The sequence below is a fragment of the Triturus cristatus genome, chromosome 3_1 (assembly GCF_964204655.1).
Source record: "Triturus cristatus chromosome 3_1, aTriCri1.1, whole genome shotgun sequence".
Taxonomy (NCBI): Eukaryota; Metazoa; Chordata; class Amphibia; order Caudata; family Salamandridae; genus Triturus; species Triturus cristatus.
Window position 1 is genome coordinate 1,053,915,966 of NC_140583.1, and position 26,321 is coordinate 1,053,942,286.

Consider the following 26,321-nt stretch of genomic DNA (forward strand, 5'->3'; position numbering starts at 1 on the left):
GGAGGGCAATCAAAGGGCAATTCATGACAGGTTCGATTTATTGGAATCTAAATTAGATGATGTTATCGCCCGGACCAGTAAATTGGAACTGGAAGTGGTAGCCCTAACTAAATCTGTCCAGGGGAACTCCAAAGACATTGAATCACTGAAAATACAGAATAAATCCCTTGCTTCAGATGTGGAGAGGCTAGAAGCCCAAGCCCGAAGAAACAACTTGAGAATTTTGAAAATACCAGAGGGAGCAGAGCTGGAGGACATCAAGGGTTTTGTCTGTAACCTGTTAAGAGAAGGGGTTTTAAAAGACCCTCCAGACATTGACTTGGAGGCTGAAATTCAACGAGTACATAGAGATCCATTTAAGTTACACGCAGATAGAAAAGCACCTAGAAAAATTTTGGTAAATTTTCAGTCTTTCAACATCAAAGAATTAATCCTGGGGAGAAGTCTCTCTAAAGCAGATCTCCACTATCGGGCAACCCCTTATCTCATTAGATCGGATATAGGAGGAAGAACAGCTCAGAGGCAGTGGGAGTTGGGCACTAGAATGCCAGAATTAAGATCGTTTGGAGCCCAAGTGCAAATGAAATTCCCAGCCCTCTTAAAGATTATGTGGTGTAACAAAATGTATAATTGTACCCAGGTTACAGAAGTAGATTATCTCTTAACTTTGATGAGACAGAAGTGACACGTAAAGTAGTTGTAAAATATTGGAGGTAATATAGGTCACTATGGGCACATAGGGGGGGCGTGGGGTATACAGGTTAAGCAACTAATAGCAGACTAGAGAAAAGAAGGGAACAGTAAAGGTGAAAGAGAAAGGAGATGTCTAAAAAGAGGGGAAAAAAAAAAAAGAGAAACTTAATCTGTCACGTAGCACCCTCTTGTTTTTCTTTTTTCTTTCTCACTTATTCTTTTTTATATATGAGTGGAGCAGTTGGAACAATGATAAAAATTCCCGCTGATGCACGTAGACCCAAAGGCAGTTCTCCCGGAGCCCTATAGACGGTTTTTCACCGTCAGGTATGTTGGGGGGGTTCCTCTGGGGGGGGGGGGAAGGGAGGGGTGTTGGGTGGTGGGTGAAAATGCAAAAAAAATAGTCCTCATATATAGGAATTATATGCCTAGGAAGAGAGAAAACGTAGAGTATAGTCATGAGTAGATTGATAAGTATTAAAACCCTCTCCTGGAATTTGAACAGAATGGGCGATAAGAGAAAACAGTCTAGGGTTTGTGATTTTTTTAGAAATTCCGGCGCCGACCTTATGTTAATACAAGAGACACATCTTGAGTTGAATGTCTGTAAGCCAGTCTGTGAAAAATTGGGGTGGGTGCAGGAGATTGTGTGTTCCAGACAGAAGGGAGTGACTAGGGGGGTTGCAATTGTTGTTAGAGCAAATAGGGGGATAAGATTGATAAAGTCCGAAACTGATCAAACTGGTAGATGGATAGTGGCAGCCCTCTCCATCCACGGCATCCATTACACATGTGCAGTATATTATGGCCCAAATGATGACGACCCCGGTCCTCTATTGAAATTGGCAGCAGGTCTATTAGGGTCCCCAGGCCCTGTGATTTTGGGGGGAGATTTCAATCTTATTTTTGATTTTAACCTGGATAGGACATCAAAAGTTAAATATCATGCCCCCTCTAAATCACTCTCTGTCCTGGGAGCTTTGATGAAAGACTTTAATTTGCTGGATGTTTGGAGGGCCAAGTTCGGTTCTACTAGGGGGTTTACATTTTACAGCAAGAAATATAAAAATTATTCGAGAATCGACTACTTCCTAGTAGATCAACATTTGCTTACAGACATAACCTCTCTTTCCCATATTCCAGTAGGGATATCTGATCACGCGCTTGTCGAAATGGTCTTTTCATTAAGTTCTAGACCCCCAGCCATTAGATGGACACTAGAAAGGACACTGCTTCTAGAGGATCAAGTAAAGGTAGAAATGAGGAAAATAACAACTGAATTCCTAAATATTAATATTGGCCCCTCTACCATTCAGATTGTGTGGGAATCCTACAAGGCTTTTTTACGTGGCATGCTGAGTTCCCTTATGGTCCATAACAGAAAGATTCTTAAAAGAAAAAAGCAGGATGAGTTGAAAGCGATTATTGATAAAGACATGGAATTACAAGCGGCCACCGTTTCAGATAGAGAGAAGATCTCTAAACTAGAAAAGGAGCTTTTAGAACTACAACTATCTCTTAAAGCCAGTGAAGAAAAGATTATTAGGAAAAAATGGGAAACTAGTAAGCTGAAGAATTTTGAATACGGGGAGAAATGTGGGGCCCTTCTTGCCTGGAAAGCAAGAGAGGAAAGATCCAGGAACAACATTAAAATTTTAACTCAAAGGGAGACAGGTATATCAATTTTGGAGGATAGGGACATTAGGGAGTAAGCGAGAGGGTTTATGCAAGACCTATACAAGGAAGATAAGATTGTTGAGTTAGAGCAAGTTCAATCTTGGTTAAGCCAGAAAAATTTACCCCAAATTTCAGAAACCGATAGGAACTATTTGGAGAGTGAGATCAAGGAAGGGGAAGTAATAGCTCAACTTAAGAGAATAAAGCGGGCGAAAGCGGCGGGCCCAGACGGGCTACCAAGCGAAATATACACAGATTGCTCAGAGCAATTGGTACCTGTCCTTACTTTACTCTTTAACCATTTATTGATTTCTGGCCAGAGCATCCCCCCTACCTGGACCGAAGCGACAATCACTTTAATTGCAAAACCCAATAAGGACCCAAAAAAAATCGAGTCCTACAGGCCCATATCTCTCTTAAACTCTGATCTGAAACTCTACTCGGGGATCCTAGCAACCAGGCTTGCCAAAATTATAAAATCTATAATACATCCGGATCAAAGAGGGTTTATTCCGGGGAGGCAGCTGAATGAGTTGACCTTCCAGGCGATTGGAGCCATTGATTACGCGGAGGACAGAGGGCTCCCATTATCCTTAATTGCAATAGACGCAGCCAAGGCCTTTGACCAAGTAAACTGGAAATATCTGTGGGCCACTATGGCCGGGTTTGGGCTCCCTTCAATTTTCATTGAGGGAATTAAATCTCTCTATCAGGGCCCTAGAGCTAAAGTACTGGTCAACAACGGCTTGTCTGACTGGTTCCAGATATCTCGCGGTACGAGACAGGGTTGCCCTCTGTCCCACATTTTGTTTGACATTTATTTTGAGCCTTTTGTCTGTGGTATTAGGGCTGACTATGTAATTCAACCTTTTAAGATAGCGGATTTAGAGCTAAAGGTCGCTCTTTATGCAGACGACCTTCTTTTATATACCTCTAATCATGTGGAAGCCATACCCAGGCTGTTTTATTTAGCTGAAGAATTTGGAAGGCTCTCGGGATATCAAATAAATAGAGAAAAGACTGAAATAATGGGATGGACTAACACTACACTATACAAAATGTAAAACATAGAATGAGATATTTGGGAATTAATTTAACTCAAGAATTGAAAAATATTTCAAAAATTAGCTGGCAGATAGTAGTAAAAGAAATTACAAAAACATTAACTAGATGGGGTAATCTGCCATTAAATATCTTTGGACGCGTCAACCTCATTAAAATGTCCATACTTCCCAAATTAACCTTCTTGTATAATTCCATCCCCCTATCATTTCCACAGAAAGAGATTAAGTGCCTTCAGGGTAAGATCGGCTCTTTTATTTGGGCATGTAAATCTCCCAGGATAGCCTGGAAAAAGCTAAGGAGAGGGTTAAGGTTTGGGGGCTTAGGCTTACCAGATTTACTCATATATTGTCATGCCTTTCACTTAAAAAATTTTAGACTACTGACCAATAAACTGGATTCAAACTCACAGGGCCGCCTATTTCAGGCTTTGCTCCACGACCTACCACAGGGACAGGAGTCTTTTTTTATTTAAATTTGGCGACCAGAAATTCTATAAAAAAAGTCCGTTTGAAGATCCTGCAGGCGGCCCTTAGGAACTGGGTATATGTTCGGGGGGCTCTGGGAATCCCATATTACCATGCATATGCCCCAATCTGGGATTCCCCGGGCACTCCGGAGTGCCTTCAGGACCAGTTGTCCCAACCTTTAAAAACAGCTAGCGTGAGGACATGGGGAGATCTTTGGGGCAACTCGGGCCTTTTGGACTGGGATTCATTAGCTTTATTAACAAATGGATCTTTAACAAGATTTAAGTTTTACCAACTCTCCGCCTGGTGGTCAAGACAGATGGTACAACAACAAAGGGACTTTGAGATACTTGAATCTGTCACCAGGGGAGGCGGGTGGAAACGCGAGGTTTCATTTTGGTATAGAGCTTTATTGGGGGCAACAGAAATGTTAAACAGTGAGTTGGCCAGTCTCTGGGGTAATTTGATATCAGATAGTCCCGAAGCCTTAAATAAGATCTGGACAGATTAATTTTCTTTGTCTCATAGCCTCATAAAACCAGCCAATCTAAGGAGAAACCATCTGTTCACGGCCTATCGGGTGTATTGGACCCCTGCTAGACTGACCAGGGTCACACGAGTGAGCTACTGTTGCCCGCGCTGTAAACTCCTGTCAGCTGATGACACTCATATATTTTTAGAATGTCCAAAGATTCTCGAATATTGGCAAGAGATTTTCGACTTCCTGGGGAAAGTTTTAACAACTACCATTATATGCTCTCCGAGGTTAGTTTTTTTTTGGCCTACCACCCGGTTATAACGTTAATAATTATTCCACACCATGTATATTCTATGTGATGGTTATAGCTAGGAGAGAGATTTGCAAAGAATGGAAGTCAACGGCCTCCCCCAGGTTTACTGACTGCTTACGAAATATTATAGAAGTCAGCAAGATGGATATGGCGTGCCAAGCAGAGAATACGGATAATGTGTGGTCGGAATTGGTGGCCTGGCTGTCGACATAATGGTCCGATGATTATGCCAGAGGTTTGTTTTGATCCGGTCCTCCCCAGCCCTGAGGTATTTCATCACAGGCTAGGGGAGTGGGACAAGGAAACTGCCTACCTCTGGGCGACCCCTATTGCCACGCATTGAGTCCAGGGCAGTATCAATAGACAATGTGAAAGGCATATGGGATTTCCATCTAGAGTATAGACTGGCGGTTTATATGAGGACAAAAAAAAAAAAATTATGTTGCCCTAGCCACATCTGAAACAATGGGATACACTCTTTCTTTGTGGCAACTTCATGCCCTTCTCCTTAAAAGATACAGCATTAACAGTATCCCAGTCCTGAATCATGCTAACCGTATGAGTAACAGAATCACTGGCTTTGTGTTTAGTAGATATATTAGAACTTTCTATGGACTTTGCTAAATCTGGCACATCAATTAAACTGGGATCATGGTAGCTGAGTAATCGTTCTTGAATATTCTTGGAACTGCAACTGTATTCAAACAGATCCTTAAGATAAATATCCAATGCATTTCCAAAATTACAATTAGACGCTAAATTAAGGGCTGAAATGTAGTCTTCCCCAGTTTCCTCTTGCGTCTGTTTACATTTGAAGAAGTTAAAAGGTTCAAGGAGAACACTAGGTTGTTCCGTGAATTTATACTCCAACCTTGCCCCTGACTCAGTACATTGATTCCATCCGTCAAACTGAGCAGAAGGTAATATCTTTGTCAAATTGTAAAATATTTGATGTCCTTCTGCGCCTAGATGGGTTAAAAAAAGGGCTGATTCCTCCTGAGTGCAAAGGTATCCACCTCAAGCGCGATTCAATAATTTTCAAAATACCTAAACCACTTTTTCCAGGTTAATTGTGGCTTACCTGGATGTAGCAAGAAGGGTTGCAATTGCACCAACTGAGGTAAGTTACTCATTTCATGATGAAATGTAGGTAATTATTATCAAAAACAGCTTACTCAACAGCAAAGTTATTAAATGGCAAAGTACATTCCAGAGTATCGCAGACTGGATCCTGAAGAGTAATTTTACCCAAACACATCGTGAAGAGATAGAGAGTAATGAGCTGGTAAGCATTAAAATGATTGAAGGAACATGAGAACCATATGTGAAAAATCATGTAAAATGTGGCTTCCAAATAGAAATATTGGGAATCCCCCCCCAAAGTAAAATGTCTGCCATGTAGCTGACGTGCCTACAGCAGTTCGTAGATTGTTAGTGCTGGCATACTCCACATCAGGGCTGATGTATGCCTCTTTTCAAGTGGTGCGCATGATTCCGCCAATGAGTCGGGGCATGGCTCACGCTGGGGCTGCAATAGGCCCTAAAATTAAAGGAGGAGACGGTTCTCGGGCAAAGCGGAAGAATAATACAGCTGCAGAAGCGGCTCACAAAATCAACCACAGAGGCACAAGAGTGAAGGTTGCAGAGTCCTCCAAGCTGGATATGCCGAACAGGTGTTGAGTTCCTGAATTCAATAAATAATTTTAGCAGTGGGCTCCTGGCTAAAACTTGTCGCCAAATGTGAAGTGTGCCATAAATATATTAAGCAGGCAAAACAGGTGAAGGTAGTTTAGCAATACGTTTATTCAGCAAAAGGAGCCCATATCCTGAAGATCCTTCCTCTACGAGTTCCCAACTCCAACTGGTAAAGCTGAAGTTAGAAACCATGGAGAAGGAACGCAGAACAGCGAGCCTAGAATGAAGGTAAATATGTTGTGGTCACCTGAGCCACGAACCAACTCAAAAATAGGACCAGTAAAAACACTACAGTATGTAAGCATGACATCACTAAAAGCATTATAGGTGCTGTCTAAAAGTTTTATAAGGTGGAAGCAAAAGATTGAGAATTGAAGATTGTAAACTACGTGTGTCCCTCAAGGCCATCGAAAGCATTCCACTGTAGTGCTCTCTCACCTCTGCTGTTTCATACCAATGTGGAGCCTCTGGCTTAAGGTCAACTCAGACTATGGTCTGGTATACTTGTGCATAAACTCTCGAAATTTAGAGTGTGAACCATTACCCCAAGAGGAAATTCTGTTGTTGAGTACATGGTAGACCTTAGGGCTTGGATGAAAATAAACATAGAAACGTCTGTGTAATTGCAGCACTCACATTCACACTGAGGAGGTCTCTTGGCTCCATTAATAGATAATGGATGTTTGTTACACAACTCATTGGTACTCATAACCAATGAGGGTGACAGACTACGTGGATACAGCATTATGTGAACCCTGGCAGGAGCGGTTCCAGCTGGCGGATAACCTGCCTCATTGATAATCTGTGACTGCGCTCTAGCTGCTCTTTGAAAAGGGAAACTCCAGGGACTTAAACTGTCCTGTGATAGGCTGGATCCAAGGAATGCACCGCTTGCTTACTTCCGACTGACAGTGGGCATTCTATACCTTGGCGCTCTCGCAATGCCTCTGCTCAGGAGTGAGTATTGCCCACAATTATATACCATACCTTTATTGCAGTATTACAAATGTGTCTCTGTGTAGTAATGAAGCCAGGATCCAAGAGGTACTTTCATGTAGTTTTATTGAAGTTGGTTACAGGATCAGAAATACAGCAATCATTAGCCAGAGTTTAGCCACACCAGGAGCAGCCTTCCAGGTGCTCAGCCCTTCTCCAACTGTCCATTTCCACTCCCAACATTCCATCCAGCATCACACTGTCAGCATTCCACTGGCACATCTTAACCATACCAGACCAGGATACTACACTCTGGCTCAAGTTTAACAGCTTAGAGTATGTATTGCTTGTTTGCACTCACCACAGTAACACAAAGAAGATACCCTGATTCTAGGTTCTGACATGCACACGTGCCCACTGGTGATTCTCGACTTCTGTAACGGTTATTATGACTCGGTGCTCGCGGATTCAATGACCTTTACATGAAACCCTGCACTGTTCATGATGGTGGAAATGTATTTCTGTAATCTCTCGGGATCCTGCAGATTCCGCGTCCATTCTAGACCCCTGGGGCTCTTAATATTCAAATCTGTAAAGTACGCAGTAGGACCTCCTCGTGAGTGTGGAGAGCTGGTGCTGTTTACCTCCCCGGTGCTCTCTCTGCCGTGTTGTGCAACACGCTTCCTTCTTGTGGTTTGGCCTCTGACCATATGCCTGCTGCTTACAAATGGAAATTGATTGCTTGAAGCAAACGGGACCGTGGATTGGTTTCAGCGGAGAGCTCTTCTAATTACATTTCTCGTCTAGGGACTGTTTAAACGTCATTCTGCAGGATGCATGATTAGCTATCGATGGGACCAGAAAGCGGCCAGCTGTCATAAAGCGAAATTGCCCCAGTTATAAAAAAAAAAAAAAAAATACAATGAATAAAATGTTGATAGTGGCCTTGTTATGTGCTTTATTTAATGGTTTTCCTTTTACGGCAGTACATGTTATCACTAGCGGCGCTGCCAGTCTTAAATCCACAGAATCTGTGATCGCGGCCGTCATTACTGCGGCCTCAAACCAACAAGACCGAGGATTTAAAATCATCTGTTGGTAACCCTTTCATCTAAGGAAAGTCCCACAATGGAGCATCAACCATTTTAACTCGTCTTTTACTTTTCTCCGTTTCGTCTTTTTTACATAAATTTAATAGAGCAACGCATCTCTACATAAAGACTTTGTCTCACTGTCCGTGAAAAGTATTGAAAAACCATCCCGAAGTGCGCATATTTAATTTACTTTTTCAACTCCTCCACCTATACAATCCATCGCTTTGTGCGCGTCAGATGCCAATGAATGTCGTAATGAACTATTTATTGTTAATACAGGGTGGGGAGGTTCATACTTCATTTATTAATTTACATTTGACGCAGCAACACTAAAAACCGTGTGTGTCCTCGCTTGACAATGAACCAAATACGTGAATGAAAATTTCTCTGACGTTGAACCTTGTGACCCACAAAATAGCCGAACAGGGTATATCGTTCCCGGGAGGTCGACGTATTCAACTGGAACAGTCATACCGTGAACAGGTGCTTGTAAGTAAGACACTCCGAGGGCAGGATTGGAAATGAGGGAGTAGAACAGAAGATGGGTTCACTAGGAAATCTGAAGCTAGCCAGTGCCCTGGCTAAAGAGATATCGGGAGAGGTGATAGAAAGTATGAATGACATTAGTGAGAAGGAATTAAGGAGTAAGGAGCTGAGAAACATGGATGAGAGATAGGATGTAATAATGGGTGACCATACCGGAAAAAGAAATGGAGATACCCAACAGTCTGAAGTACAGGACAAAAAGGCTGAGACCTGGTGATGGAGTTATCCGTCTACATCTTTTGCACCCTTCTAACCCTTTCACGGAGCCCAAAAGCAGGTAATCATTTAAAAATGTTAGTCGAGAATAGTTAAGACGCTCAAAATAGAAGACGAGATTAAAGCAGAAGCAGGTGGCTGAGTGAGTCCGGAGAGTGTTAAAGGAGAGAGACTAATGGTTGAAATTGAAACCGAAAAAGAGGCCTGGAAGCTCTTCTTTTTTTCTTCTTCACAATGATATAAAGGTCCTGGTGCACCTGATTTATTCTGATAATAAATTCCAGGTGTATGGTGCTGCGCGAAAGAGACTGATTTGCTGTCCATTAATGTCAGAACGTGTTGGTTTCTTGCCAAAAAATTACTTCGCTTCTCAACCCTCTAAGCCCTGCCAGAAATGTTTAATGAGTTGCACAGGTATTTTGACTGTTTAGGTCGAGCATTCAAGGCCTCTTGTGTATATACTTTAGTATATACTTATATGTGTATGTACTTTGTGGGCTCTGGAAATCAGCACTAGGACTTGTCTGCTTCAGCTTAGCGACTTTTTTTTTCTGTTCAACTACTTCTATTTAACTGGCTTGATAGTAAACGACCAGTAGAGGTCAGTAAAATACCAGAATTGCTTTCTGCTAAAGGACTTCCTTTTAAAAAAAATAATTCTGGGAACTGCCTCTATTTAACTTTCTTGATAGAAAACGACCAGCAGAGGTCAGTAAAATACCAGAATCACTTTAGCATTCTCTAGATTCCAGTTCATAGAAATTGTCTTCCACGAGCACCCGTAGACAATAACATTTTTTTTCAAATCTTGTGTATTCAGTGATATGACCACCGAAGGCCCTGATTTTATATTAAAAAAAGAGCTTTGGACTATCCCAGTTCCCGCTGAAAGGCAATATTTCTCTCAATGTGTTCCCATACCTGTTGTGTCATGCAGTTTGGTGCTTACTTTCCCTCCATGTTAAATAACAGTAGATGTTTCAGCACCTTGTCTAATTTGCTGCATTGCTTAATACATACAAGGTCCAAAAGGTGAGACCGATTGCATTGCAAATGCTTGTTTTTATATTCAACTTTGTAAATAAGGTAAGTTGCTTTACATTTCTTGCTTCCAAGGGAAGCCAATGTTCTCTTAAAATAGAGTTGATATGATCTTATTCCTTTATATTAGAATCCAGGCTAGCTGCCATGTGAAGAACTGCTTTTAGTGGTTAAAGTGTAGATTCTGGCATTCCGATAAGAGCTGAGATGCCATAGACACTATGAGACACAACACAAGCATGAAGAACCAGTGTAAAGATTGAAGGTTGAAGAAAGGACATTTTGTATTTTGTTTTCGATATATCATGGCAGCTCTGGCCTTGGAAGATGTGTTTGTCATATTAATGTGGTTATCCAGCCAGATACCCAGAGATCTCACTTTGCTGGCTGGTGTAGGGTGAGAGACCAATTGATTGCAAGTCTGAAAGCCAGTTAATATGCCTATTTGTGTCTTTTCATCCATGGAAGAAAATAAATAACAGGAGTTAGAGCCCATTAATTGGTTACAAATGTTACTGTGGAAATGTGCTTTTCACTGAGCACACAGGTGCAGGGGTCACCCTTCTCTGTCCACGGGTCCTTAGACCAACAAAATGGAGATTGGCATTGAAGCTGGAATTCAAATAACAAGTTTATTAATCACTCATGAGTGGGACTACGTCCACACAGCACTCTCAAGTGCTGCCTGAGGTAGTACATTGAAGTCACAGAACACAGGCCTTATATACAGCTTTTTCTTCACTGGTAAGCATGTAGATACAAATAGAAGGTACAGGCCGACACAGGAATAGTTACCGACAAACATGGGCAGATGGGAAATCACTTAGTCAGCAAAGTGGGATGGGGAGCAGGAGTGCTTATGGCAGCACTAAGAGATTGACAGTTGAGTCTGAGACCAGGTGTTCTGGCAGCTACAAACTCTTTAGCATGCATATTGCTTTTAGCTGAGTCAGGAAGTCAACTAAAATGGACAGTACAGGCAGGGAAAAAGACGAGCAGCAGAGGATGAGAGAATTACAAAGCCAACAAAATGGAGGTCATAACCATGATGGTTTCAGCTTATGCTAACAGAAATTATTTCAGATTTCCACATTACCATTGGCAGGCTTTCACATCACTCTTGTTTCCTTGTTTATTACTGGTCATGCCTCCTGCTTCCTGCTCACCTCCTCCTGCATTCTTCCCCAGGCTTCTGTCCCTGCTGTGAAGCATGCACTTAGCAGAGCTTCCTGTCTGCGGCCAGTATCCTTCCACTGGCGGTAGACTACTGCAGGTACTTTTAAAAAAATGTTTACTTTTATTTTTGGCCATGCACTGTATGAGTGCATGGCACTGTATGGTCTCCCCATGCCCAGCCCTTCTCCCTTCCCTCCTCCCTTGCTGAATTCTTGTAGCTCCCCTTGGCCTCCTCATGCTGTTTTCTTCCACCCTCCTCCCTCTTGTGGCTTGCCCACCACTGTTCTTTTTACACATGCAGCACAGCAGCATGACTGCTGTGCAACATGGCTTTAACAAAATAAAAAGCAATATAATGCAATCCACGCTGGCTGCATCATAGTGCTTTTTTGTATGCTTTAAGTTGTGTTGCACTTCAGCTCCTGTTGCATTGCAATATGTCTAAAGAAAATTGACAAAACCAATGATCTGGCTTAGGCAAAACCTATTGGCTTTGCCAGTGTTTGTTTGATTCTTCACATGGGCCTGTGGGCTCGGCTCTCTGCCCCATCACTCCTCTAGAATGATGACTAGCAGCAGTGTGGGCTTCTAAAGTCAGGGGCAGAAACTGATACCACCCACTGCCCACCCACAGCTTACTGGGCAATACCACCCCCAGCTCACCCACAAGCTAATGGGTGTCCTGCCCCACTCCCACTACAGCAATAGACCCAGGAGGCGGGGCTTTACCCAAAGTGAGAGTCAAAGACTGTTAAATAGCAGAAACAAATTGAAAATGGATACGTAAACAAAACCCTAAGCATGCAACTGCAATCTTGATCTTAGTAATGGATCGGTTTAATTTTCTTCCCTCTGTGAGACCAGTGCTGATGCGGTGCTATATAAAAAAAGGTGAACCAAAAACTGAGAGGGACAAATGCTGCGCCATGAGAATGGGCTACATGACGACATGCAGTTTATCATTGTACTTAATTCATATTGCGTTGATGTGAGATTAGACTGGAGTAAAGAAGGAATAGTGTGTCTTCTGCAGGACTGGTCTGAAACTCGGCACCAAATTCTCAACATTTGATTTTGCTGAGATTCATAAAATGGGGAGCCATTTCAGGTTTTGTCTGTGTGGCACTTGTGAAATCGGTTGTAAAGAAAAAATAAAACTTAAAAGGGGCTTCGAGCCCACCTATTACTTACCTTTACATACCATTGGTTAGCTCACCAGTCACTCTCATTTTCTTGGTTCCTTTTGGTCAGCTCTTCCTCTTGTGCTTTGAGTCTTTGTCCCTGCTGTAGAGCATGGACCAAGTACAGCTACCTGTGTCCAGTGTCCTTCCAATGGCAGCAGGTTCTTTCACCACCGCCATCCTCTGCGGTGTCACCCTGCCCCACCTGTGAATCCTCGACCGTGCCTTCCCGCTGTCTGATCATTTTAACCCACTGTCCATTCTTTTTAAAACCTGCACCCCGCTGTTCTCTTTATCCCACCGCACCATCCTTTTCCTGCTACACATTCTTTGTTCCTCACCTTCCTTCCTCTTGTTGCTTGCCACCACCAAACCCCCATGCTGTATTAAGACATATTGCACAGGAGAACGGGCTGGTGTGCAACATGGCTTAAACTAAATTAAAAATGAAGCATTATTGCTCAGTCAACGCATACCCGTGCAGTGGTGCTTTTTTATTTTACTTCAAGCCATGTCTCACAGCAACCTGTGCTATTGTGCAACATCTTCATTTTTTTTTTAGCAAAACCTAATAGCTCACAATGTGGCCAATTTGCCTTTGTAAATCTTTTTTAGAGGTGTTACACAGCAGCGTGGGCTGCTGTGCAACGTGGCTTAAAGTAAACAAAAAAGTGCTATGACATGGTCAGTGCTGGTCCCGACAAAGCACTTTGTTTTTATTTACTTTAAGCCATGTTGCACAGCAGCCATCACTGTTGTGGAACAGCTTAAAAAAACATTGACAACACCAGTAGATCTTGCATAGACGAAACCTATTAGCTTTGCCAATGCTTGTTTTAATTTTTAATGTTGACTATGCTGCACAGCGTCCTGAGGCTGTACAGCACTACTAAAAGCAATTGGCAAAGCCACTACACCCCAAATATGAGACTTGTTGGCGTGTTAAGATATTGCAAATGGACTTGTTTGTGTATCACAAGGGAGAATAGAAGCTCAGTACTTACAATTTGAATACAATCTACTGGTTAGCCTTTCCTTTCATGGCAATTTGATTTTTCAGATTTAACCTCTAATACTGTATTAAGATGTAAACTTTACAGAGAAGTCTTCCCCTCCTGAGGCACCCTTTAATCTGATGATCTAGAACAAATGGAAACAAAGCTGATTCTATCAGTCTTAAGTCGAATTTGATTTGTAAATACCTTTTGATTTATTTACACCTAGTTGTGTGCATCAACATATGAAGGGTTAGACAAATATTAGCTTTTACCCTAAGCAACTTGCACCCAAGCGGAAGGTTCCCATTCAGACCTAATGTTTAGGCCGAGCTCAAAAAGTTAAGAAATAAGGTTAAATGACGACTTTAGAGGCAAATAAAAGAGAAGACAAAATTGTTAAAAAGCTAAGGCATTGGAATCTAAAAGTACATTATCTGAACCCCTTGTAAACTTGAACTGGAATTTATGATTAAAATTACATTTAGTATGCAGGTGACATAGAAACTTAGTGAATAACAAAGTCTTGAGGTCTAACTTCTTTAATTTGAACTGTTGTTAGACATTCATTCCAAAGGTTGATCTGACACAACACGTTCCTGGCTCTCTTGCCAAAGCCATATTCACCCTTCTGCGGTTGAGAGGAAGAACTATATCTAGGCATGCTTTGTAAAGAGTCTCTTCCCGTTGTGCAGTGAATGGAAACTGTGGAATGCCTTTCCTTGGTGAACTGAAGAATGTTGGCACTTAGTGGATATATTCTGTTGTCACCTGTTATGAACTAGCACTTGGGTTCTCTGCCCAACTTTCGAAGTGTGCATTGTATTTGGGATTTTTTTAAATGCCGGTAAAGAATACTGTATGGCCAGTCTTGTGATGAGAATAACTATAATATATACATTTGGTGTCGTTTTTTTTACATTTCTGTTCTGTTTGCATTGGCATATTTGTTCCGCTTATTGAACAACAATAGTCAACCGTCATCTTAGGAGTTTTATGTGGCACCTTAGTTACCTTCAGAGTGCTTGGAATAAAAAAAATAAACGTGCCAGTCAACAGAAAAAGAGATAATAAGGTTAGACCTCAGTTGGATGCTTAGAATGGTCCTGTGATGGACATTCTTCAGTCGCTTCCAATGCTGTAATTGGCGGATAGCAGTATGTCTGTCTAGCTTGGTTTTGAGGAGCGTATGGAATTAAAGCTGTCTAGACTCAAATTTGAGCTGAGAACTAAGTGTTATGGAACTTGTAAAACGCACAAATACCCATAGGTGTCTTGGCACTATGTTGAGTATTACAGCAAGGCAGTAACAGGAGAGAAAAGAGGCTAGACATTGAAAAGCCAGGTTTTTAACAGTTTCCTAAAAGTCTATAGAGTGGGAGCCGCTTTAATATGTATAGGCAGAGTGTACCAAAGTCTCGGGGATTCAGAAGAGAAGCACCTGCCCCCCCACCCCCCACCCATTTAAGTCTCTTGAATTTGTGGCGAGAGATCATCTATGTATTTTTTTTTACCCTAGATCTCGATTGGGAATGTACCAGGAGAAGGAATGTCTAAGGTAGCTGGGCCCGAGTTGTGTAAGGCCTTGTAGGCAAGGCACAGTGCCTTGAATTTGATGCGGTTATCTACTGAGAGCCAATGGAACTTCTTAATGGGTGCTCAGAAGGGATGAAACTTGGGCAGATCAAGAATAAGTCTTGCCGCCGTTGTGTGAACAGCGCTATGTGTGGGTTGATTTAGAAGTTGGGAAAGATTGAAGGCCTTCATCATGTGCGTAAAACCTCAAGTCTGTGTCCTCAATGGAGTTAAAATAATAGTTAAAATCCCTGAGTACTTTAAAGTTGCTGTTGCAAGCCCCTCCCTCGACCAAAGTAGAGATAGTGTAGAAAATCGCAAAAGTCTAAACATTTTTAAACTATATGGGTTCATGTAGCATTAGCAGATCATCAGCTATTATTTTTGTGTGCTTTTTCAAAACAAGTTTAATGTAGCACTTAAGTAGAGAATACTCCTATCAAATTTTTGCATTTTTATTGTATGTACTAAAGGCTGGACCAGCAGGTGCCTCAATTCAGCACCTTTATGAAAAAGGATCCAATTAAGAAGTTGATTGATAGATCTTGCAAACTTTAGAATTCCAGTTGGGGCAGCCAAGTGAAAGGGTCATGGAGAGAAATGCAGTAAAATCCATTCTGTTAAATTTACTTTGGCTGGCATCGAGTAAGATTGCATTGCTTCCACTGAGTTACTTATTGAGTTTCAGGGTGTGTTTTTGATTTTCTACTGAACAGTTTTATGCTTTCTGGATCTTAGCCCATGTTTACTTTTTCATATTTAACTGCTGGGACCGTTTGCTCCTTTTGTGGAGCTCTTTTTTTAAAAAAAAAAAACCTTTCATGGTCATAAGTGTTCTGCCCACATCCTGCACTATAAAGCTCTGAAGATTATCAACATGTTTTCCGCTTATCCGTCCATCTCTGAAGTTAGAAGCGTACATTTTTTGAAAGTCTGGTTTTCTGTTTTGAATATTTGCTTTTGGTGCTCTGTGATGCAGAAGAAGCAATTTTAATTAATTGATGATTGGATTTGTGGGGTGAAAGAAGCTACAATCCACTGCTACTTTGCACCCCTAGTAATTAATGTGAACTGAATACCCATTCACCATAAAGTAAAAGCAGCAGAAAATGGATGACTCTCCTCCTCCCCCACCTGAATAATTACAGTAATGCAAAGAGGACACATGGGGCCACATGTGCTCAGGTTTCATTTTACGATCATCTAATAGCAAATTTTTGTGATTCACTATTAGGAAATCGCAAACACCTATGTACTAATGTGTCCTTGACACATTTAGCGATTCCTAATGGGGTTGCAAATTACCTCTCTCATTTAATATTCATGAGGTAGGTCTCAATTTGCGACCAATTGGGAATCGCTAAAAACACAGTAATGGTGGCCTGCTGGGAACAACAAACCACCATGTCTTTAAATAAGACTATTATTTTTAATTTCTTTTTTATAATGCAGCCTGTTTTCCTTTAAGGCAAACGGGATACGTTAAAAAAATTAAATGTTTCAGTTTCATTTTTTGAGTAGGCATTAAAAAAACATTTTTGCAGGCATTCACAGAGGGAAACGGGTCCCTTAGGGACTCGTTCCGGTTTGCGACTGGGTTATCACCTACTTGGGGTAGGATGTAAAATGTGAATGTTTTGTGACTGCATTTCAAAACATTCGTACATGGCACTGCAAGTCCCTAGTAGGTAGGGATGCCCTTAACACACACCTTCCTAATGCCAAATCAAAAAACCCAAATTGTGATTTAGGCTTTGTACATACCAAAAGCCTTTTTGTGATAGCAGACAGGCTGATTCTGCGAATTAGCCCATCTGCGAATGGCAAAAAGATTTCTGCACGTGGCCCATACTCCCTGAGGTCCATCTCTCGCTTAGCTGCTGTGTGTAGTTTTTTGTACCTGGTTTCTTAAAGTTGTGGTTGGGGAAACGAGCATGGTAGGCAGAAGACTGTGATGTGATGCCATAGATGGAAATGTATGTTACTTACAAATCAGAAAAAATGAGAAATATTCTAAACCTAATATAATTTCATATGCACGTCTGGGATTTGATTAACAAGAAACCGTTGAGGGAGAATGCTAATTTGGAGCAGAGGGTGCACCACATGGATTGAGGAGTTCAATGCTAGGCATGCAGTAGTTCAAGTGCATTGTTAATCAAGGGATCATCCCAAAGTTTGAGGTGGCATGACAGCCCTTGGACTCTTTTAACTTTGGCATAGTTACACATTGTGCATTCACTTGAAAGATGCAAAATGAGTTTAAGGTAATGAATAGCATCACAGTGGTAGGGAGGAGGCGTTGATAATGGTGACAGAGATCTCAGCTGGAACGTTGTTCAGTGTAAGTGGGTGACTAAGAGGGTGGGATGTCTCATGTCTGAGTGGGCATTAGCGAACAGGTAACCACTGCTTTGGGTAGTTATTGCTGGGGGTCCGCGTGGAAAGTTATGTGCACAACCTTCGTACCCAGACTTAGGAATTTGAAGAAACACCTCTTGCATGTTTAACTCACCTGCTTGATGGGCAGTTGCGGAGGGTTGGTAGAGGAGTGCGGATTGAGAAGAAAGGGTGTTGCAAAATTCAGTGCATCATCAGGAGGCTGATCCGAGTAAATGAGGAGGCCATGCCAAAGTATTTATTTTTTCGTACTCCTGATGGAGATGCTTTAAAATGGAAAATATTAGCAATTAGACGCATCCTTTCGTTTCAGAAGTTCTATTTGTGACATCCTTACTCATCAGATTTTGTTTGTGGTCACTCTTGCAGTATCTTGTATATTAATCCACCAGTGGAAATGCATGTGAGAACATTTATATTGTCTTAATCTTTTACAGGTTAACCTGAATGACTCGCACAATCAAATGGTGGTCCACTGGGCTGGAGAGAAAAGCAATGTCATTGTAGCCCTCGCCAGAGACAGTCTGGCACTTCTGGGATCCAAAAGCAGTTCTGTGAGTATAATATGCATTTGGATTTAGGTGAACTTGTGACTGACTCGTGTGTCTTGATGTTTGGCTAAAGTGATTTGCCTACGAATTGAAGAGTGCATAGAGTTTATAGTTCTTCTGTATACTAAACCTAGTTTTGTGGCGAACACGCAATCTAAACATAGTATTAAAAGTCCAGGGACCTTCTTCAAGGGTCAGGAAAATGTGCTCTCCCAAATACGTCTCGGCATCTACTTGTGAATATATCTTTTGGGTCCGACTTTGAAATAATTTAAACATTCTGTTTAAAAATAATTGTAAATATTTGTATTCTAAATCCGGCATTCGCAAGTGACCTATATTTTGTAGCAAATTCATCAGTAGGGTTGTGTAGCCATTCCTTTTGTTTCTCATTCAGTAGTTTCTTTCAGTGCACTACTTTGTGTATAAAACCAATTTGTGGTAACATTCAAACACCAGCACATAGGCTTTGACAGTTCTGCCTCCATAGCATCAAGTACTTGCACCATATCAAGGAAATGCTGCACATTTGTAATAGGTTAACCCACTTTCATTTAAAAAAGTTTCTACATTTTAATTATCACTAAGGTAATCTCCTGACATCGCGACCTTTCACTTTCATTAAAGTCCGTCAGAGGAACTTTGTTAGGCGGTGCTGACTACGAATGCTGCAAATGGTAAAATACTAAAGTACCTGTTTGCAGCAAGGAAGTAACTCTCCTTACCGATTACTCGCTACTGACGCTGCAGGTTTCAAAGACGGTGTCAAAGATAATCGTTGCTCTTGGACAAAGCTGAAGAGAACTTTACACAGATGTCTGCCTTGAGTAAGGCGTTTCTCTGAGAAACCTCATAGCATCGTTGTAGATGTATTCCTTGAATCTTTCCTTTTCCAGTCTTCATTTATATCAGTTACCGTGAGGTAATCTCCATTCATTTGAACATTTATTGCAGTATAGTTTTTCCGTAGGTAATTTGTAATCATGATTGTTCGCTTTCAGTAAAGCCCTTGAGAGGAACTTCCCCATGTTAAGTGGTGCTTACTATGGAACAACTCAAATGGTAAAACACCTTAGTTACCTGTTCGAGCAAGCAAGCAGCCCCTCGATGCATTGGGTGTTTTATCATCTGAAATAATGTGCAGCATTCATAAGTAGCACAACGAGTTGTAAATTCTCTAAACCGGTTAAATGTAATTAGAATGGCATAATGCTAAGATTAGTTTATTGACAACCGAGCAACGTTTTACTGCTAAATGATGAACGGAAATAAAAGCTGAATATATACACACACATTTACACAGAACAAAAAAAGGTTACAGTAACATTATAGTTAGTTGAAATATTCAGTAACAACGTAACATTTTAAACTCTAAAAACCACCGAAATTCAATGGTTCCAGTTATCTCAAGTAACTATAACTCGTGCTCTGATGCAACTATAACTTGCACCCCCTACAACGCACAGTTGTCTCATCAATAACTTGACTGCAAATGTTTCAGTGGTATCAATGATGTCATGAGGGATGTAATATTTGGGGTAATTAGCACTGCTTGGTGGGGGCACAAGTAGCCTCGGAGTTTTAAAAATACTCCTACCAAGCGAGAGTTAACATGTTTCCCTGCCCACGCCGGTGCTGGCAGGGAAACCGCTATGTGAGTTGTTCCTGGGGCCATTAATGGCTCAGGTAGGGTGGTGGCGCGAACCCACTTCTTTTCACTGAGTTTTGTGACCCTGGGGGATGGGGCCCAGGGCTAAAACCTGCCAAGCGAAGCGAAGAGGGCTTGTGCCCTCCCTTCTCCTCAACAAGACACCCGGCCCCTATAGGTTTGAATCCTGTGGCCAAAAGCAGCCTGGGGAGATGGGCCCCATGCCCTCATAAAATACACTGGGCCCTGGGGGAGGGGGTGGGGGAGGGTTCGGGGGAGGGTTCCTGGGGAGAAATCGACCCGGGGTGGAGCGGCCAAAATAATAAACCCTCTTACCCCTCTGGGTCCTAGCCCACCCCAAAGGGGGTGTTTTAAAAACAAGCGCAGGAGTCTGTGAAGTTGCTGCAATATAACAAAATTAAAAAATTAAAACAAGTTTTTGGCCCCAGGTAGTCTAGTGGTGAAGGGTATCCCTGCCCTGCCTTCTTGTGTGTTGTTTTTTGTTTGTTACTCTTTTTAGGACTCTTGGCTGAGTCCAGATTCCTAAGATGGCTGCCACCACTTCCTGGTTGAGGTGGTAACAACCAATCAGATATCAGCTTGAGATCTGTCAAGATTCGCGGAGGCGCCTCGTCCCTAAATATACACTATTTTTGAGCATTAATTGCTCAAAAAGTGCTGGATGGATGTATACCGAAAGCACTCTTTTCCGACCAAGATCTAGCTATGTGCCATATTTCATGTAAATCCGTTCAGCGGTTTAGGCTGTAACTGTGTTTAAAGTTCCTATGGGGAAAATGCGTTTCAGGAACCCCTTTTTTCTCGGCCTCAGCTTTTTTCCATATGCCAGCTAATCCAAAAAGCGCACCTTTTTGGAACGTTTTGTGGCGATTTGGCAAATGGTGGCAAAGTTATTCGCAATATTATCACACTATAGGAGTTCTTATTAGGAGGACTTGTTACCATCCACGGTACCACTCCACAATACTAGACTCACAAAAAAGGTAACCGTATGGTCTATCTACTGAATTAACAAAAATGTGCTATACATGTGAGGGAGCAGACAACTGCATTTGTTAAGACGAGAACCCTTACTTGCCCTAAAGTGACATGCTTCATCATTAGGTTCCCTCTTACACACTGCGCCAGCTAGGTACACAGTGTGGGCTACAACTCTCCCTCAGGAGAGGAGCGGGAGGTGTTTTACGTCATCCAATGCAGGTAAGAGTGAATGACAGAGTGCAAAAATAAATTCAAAAAGTGGGTTAAAACTATCTCCTGGATAGACAAAGAGAACTTTTAATAATGTCCCCAGTGGATAGATCTAAAATCAGAGAAGTGAAAATAGGGATATGGATGTTCCTTATTGAACTAAGGTCAACATGTTTCTGCCTGTTAAACCATCTGGTTCTTGGCATTTTTCAGGACCAAACTTCTAGTCACTCTGCTACTATCGTGAAAAAACATAAACAATACCATACTCTAATTATATGGCAATAACCTGTGGTACCAGCTGCAGTCCCCTCCACCCTCTGTAAGGAGAAATAAAAACAATAATCAAAAACAAAATACAGTTGTCCCATTGTTTACAGCCCAACACATCAGTGTTCACGCCACTTCATTGCACATGTGAAAAAAACATTTTGCATGCTTAGGTAGTTATAGGTAGTCTCACCAGTATAGGACTACTTGTCTACCTCCTCCCTCAGGAGGTCCTTTAATAACCGGTCTCCGCAATCTGAAGGTATAAAAATTATAGTGGAGCACAATTAAAAATTAAAAACACACAGGATCCTACTACAAAACATAGAATGCGTCTGCATTACTATGTTGTGTTTGTCCCTTTACTCTGATCTATGTGGTAGACCGCAGCTTATGCAGGGTGCCTCCAACATCCTCAACATCTTTCTGCTGTACTGACCAGTATTTCACAAGCATGAATGTATATTTCTTGTGAAACATATATTAAGCAGGCACTGGTAACTGCTAACTGAGTGACACTGCAGTATGTTAACACGCTAAGTCTAACTGTGGGAGACGCAAGTCTTGACTAAAGCGCTATCCGGGTTCTCAAATTACTCCAATATATCTGGATTAGTGTATACTGAGTAGTTACAGCATTCCAGTGGTGTAAATTAGCGTCGCCAAATATCAGTCCGAGAGGTGCACTATTTTATGCAATGTCAGCATCTCACAGACCATACCGGCACTTGAACTAACGTCAGCCGACGTAGTTCTCGCGCGTGTGTGCGACTACTCGGAATAACAACGGCGGTGAAAACCAAAGTATCGTTACCTAATTTTCTGTATCCTGCCTCTTTCATAAAGGCCGAAGGGGGAGATCTGTTCTTAACCCTCGATTTTAAAATGCTCCGTGACCCCAGAAGTGCAAATACCATGAACGGTTCATGGGGTTATTGGGAAATGTAGTCCACAGCCTGGAACATGCCTCCAGAGCCATGTACACAATGGAGATGAAAAAGCAACACTCCGAATTCAATATGGGCACAGATAACTAAAAGAAAGACTTATGGTGTGGTGATATCTACATGTTAATTTCGATGTAGATAAAATCTGCCCACAAATACGATAAACATATTTGAAGAGAAATAAGACACCCATGATTAAAATATTTTTCTATTATCCTATGTCTCAACTGGAATATCTTAATCATGTATTGGTTCAATGGAATGAAGGTGATGTACTGTTAGTAATCTAGTGTCTTGTATGCTGTATCTATATTCTCATATGTCTGGCACCTCAGATGTTATACTATAGATGTTAAAGCGAGCACCATGGAATGTCTTTGTTGAGTCCTATAATGCGACTCTTAGTGCGGAACACCCATCGACGTTCACCCCGAAAGAGGACTCTTTCTAAAGGGCCCATGTTGATATAATTTCTGGTTGTCTGTTCCCTCACATGTATAACACATTTTTGTTAGTTCATTAGATAGACCATCCGGTTACCTTTTTTGTGAGTCTAGTAAAGTTATTAGCAACACACAAAATGCATTTCCTATGGAAACACAAGCCTAAATATAACTACCCATTAGTGGACCACGGAGTCGACAGATCTCATCCTGAGATCTGACTGGCTACCAACACCATAACCAAGGAGGGGTGGCAGCTATCTTAGGACACAGGACTCACTTCCAGGTCCTTAAAAGAAAGTTAAAAAAAGACATATGGGGCAGCTAGGGATCCCCTAGGCCTGGTTGTGGCATCCCAGAGGGAGCAAAAGCAACAAAAAAAACTATTCCCGCTGGGTTTGAGCAATGCCGGCTCCCGCCAGGGATGCAAGCAGAGAAGCCGGCGGGGCCGCGGGGGTACTGAAACTCCTCCGCAGCCTCCAAGGATGGACTAGCCGTGCGGTTTCCTGGATGTGCACCGGGCCACCCAACTAAAAATGTTGGGAGTAGTTATGGCATGCTCCAGGTGGGCACTGGAGCACGCCAGTTAATAAAATAAAAAAGATAAGGTTGGGGTGGCCCCAAGGAGTCCTGGGGCTCCCCCGCCGCCTCCCCAAAATAATAATGCTCTGGGGTGCCCCGGGTGAGGCCCTGGGCACCCATTAATTAAAATAAAAAAAATAAAAACGCCGGCTCCTGCGTGGCCACATAGGACCACTTCCAGGCAGTCGGTTAGGGCTGTGTGGCTTCTCCCCACAACCCCCATAAAAAACAGGTGTCCCAGGTGAGGACCAGGACACCCAGGAAAAAAAAGTTAAACCAAAACGTGAATGATAGATGATCGGCCATAGCCGCTCTTTTATTATTCACTGCTCCTTCAAGGAGGGCCCCATAATGCCCTGGGAGGGATATTTTTCTTTTTTTAATGATTTTTCTTTTATTTTTCTCATTTTGCGGACCGAGACCGTAAACCCCAAATAAATACAGCAAAAATGAAAATAGAATTGAATCGGCCAATTAATTACGGCCTTAATAACACATGGTAAGCAATCTAATAAATCAATTAAAAAATGAGATGTTATCCTCCTCTTGCCAAATGTTTCTGAAACGTTTTATGGATCCGACTGTTTTCGCATATACACTTTCACATATTTTAACTCTATGCATTTGTGGTCCATTTATCCAGTGTAGGAATTACGTCAGACTTCCAGTTTGCTAATAATAATGACTTTGCTGTGAGAGTGGAAAGAAAAAAGAAATGACGTTGTGCTATGGCTACATCGATGCCTGCGACATTATACCATACAAGGCTCCGAGGCTGTCGGGGAATACTTTACATTTCAATTTAGTGCAAATTTCTGAGAAGATCTGGTTCCAGAATTGATTTATGTTAGTACACGCCAATATTATGTGCAACCATTCTGTGTTTCCCTGTGAGCACCGAAAGCATGCCGGTGACCTCCCTGGATGTATTTTATTAACCCCAGCTTGTGTATAATAAAAAAGCTATTTGCTAAAAAAAAAATATAACACCATCATCCTATAATTAGCAGTGTAAAAAGCTTTAGAGCTCAGGCAATTATAAAGATTTCCATGGTGTAGTTTGATTTTGCAGCCTGTTGAGATAGCGGTTTTGTTGAAAACAAATCGGGGAATAACTTATCCCCATTGCTTGGATATAACATTTTATACCAGTTCCCTACACCGCTTAGCCCTGATATGAGATAAGCCTTGCTGATTTTCCCAGCTAATGAATTAATACCAGTATTAAGGCCTGCGCAAAAGTACTTCACTTGTGTAAAGCTAAACATGAAAAAGGAGCTGATTGTGGGATTTTTCCTAAATAAAGTCTGCCATTTAATACATTTATAATTTTACTAGAAATCTCTCAACCAGCAAATTCCCAAATTGGTCCAGTGGTTTAGGGTTTTGGTACCTAAATGTAGTCATAAAGGGAGTGCAATGTGTCTATTTTAAATGAGGGTGAAGTGGAGGAACTTTATACTTCTCCTAGATTTTGATAAATCGGTCTATTACGATCCGAGGAGTGAAAAAGATTGACTTCAGAGGTGCTTAACATGTAATTTAAATAATTTCCATTGCTCAATATATTTCTTTGAGCCCTTTGTAACCCAGTCTGAGTGTGGTATGATAGTAATTGTTTTTGTCCTGAAGTGCCACCCCTCCCCCATTCTCCAGCTCCAATTGAATTGCCTGAATTTTGAGCCACTGCTTCCTTCCTTGCCAAATGAAGTATCGTATTTTGTACTCAATTGTATGGAGAAAGGATTGTGACACTTTAATCAGAATGATGGTGAATAAAAATAGTGGTAAAATACTCCTTATTTTGTCGAGCCTGGGCAGCCCATGCGCTGCTCTGCAAGTCATGCTGTGTTAAGGTTAGGCATAGAAGCTCCGCTCATTTCACGCCCATCTTTTCAATTGGCTTCTGTTACTTTCCTTGAAAAATCGTTGCATTTCATTTGTTTAAATAGGTTTAATAGTTCCTCCTTGGTACTGCCTTGTCTGCATTTGTAACCTCCCATAACGACTCGACTTTTTACTTGTGTCCTTACCCGGTCTGCTTTATAAGTCAGTGAGCACTATTTTCTTTAATGATGTTCCCCTATTCCACCCATGACATCGCAGCACGCTGCATACCTTTAGTAATGTATTTATTTATATTACTGCATGGTCCGCTTTCACTTTAGTGGCCGCGCTTATGTTTATTGAATTGGCCTGCTGGCAATTCTTGTGTAGTGAGTGAACAGGCATCAAGTAGTCTCTTTGAGCCACACTACTCCAGTCAATTGAGCCAAACAATTAATTTTACAGCACGATTTGACTAAGTGCATTTGCTAAAAATAGGCTTAAAGTCCAGTTCTGAAGAGAGCTGGTGAACTATTCAAGTAAGGTAATTGGTGAGCATGTGCTGTAAAAAACTGTATTTCATTACTTTACTTAAGTCTTTCCTTGGTACCCAGTGATCAAATTACCATCCAGCCTCGGGTGGGTGTGTAGACCCTGTATTATTAGAAATTGCTGAAGATATTTGTGCAGGCCCTTTTCCAATTGTGTGGATACAAGGTTTGCTCCTGTGCAGTGAAACAGCGGATTTTACTTCATTTGCACGGAAGTGACACCACATGCTCACGCAATGCATTTGCTTGGTCGCTAGTGCCATATAATAGATCTAGGCGTGCACGTAGAAGACTTTGGAGGGATGTGCTTATGTATGTGCAAGACATGAGTGAGTGCACAATAAGCATTGACATCAGGGCAGAGGGCACTCTTCGGAAAAGTGTACAGTGAGACCTAGGGATCCTCTATGCACCCTACCCACGGGTCTGTGTACTGTAGGCCCTTACACCCTTTGAGCACGATTTCTCTTTACTGGAGAGGTGTATTTCTCTAAAAGAACATGGTGCACTGTTCCTGAATGTTGGGCTTCTCCCACTGGCACAATTTCCAAGTGACTCATGCGCTCTATTTGTTCTGTGCACTCTTCCTTTGGCACAGGGAGTCCCCCGGATCTTCATAGCTGCAGAGTAGACACATGTATTGTTTGACACCTTCAGACAGTCCCGCTTTCAAATCCAACAGGAGTAGTAGTGTTTATTCTAGGATATTTAAACCCATGCTTATGATGAGAAAAGTAAACTA

General features: G+C 41.8%; 1 protein-coding gene across 1 annotated transcript in view; it reads left to right on the forward strand.

Annotated features, from left to right (window-relative positions):
* SORL1 (sortilin related receptor 1) overlaps positions 1-26,321 on the forward strand; it is a 744,876-nt gene that overhangs the window by 105,240 nt on the left and 613,315 nt on the right. The window contains exon 2 of the mRNA XM_085645831.1: positions 17,986-18,102. Coding sequence (XP_085501957.1) covers positions 17,986-18,102 — 117 coding nt within the window. The remainder of the gene's footprint in view (positions 1-17,985; positions 18,103-26,321) is intronic.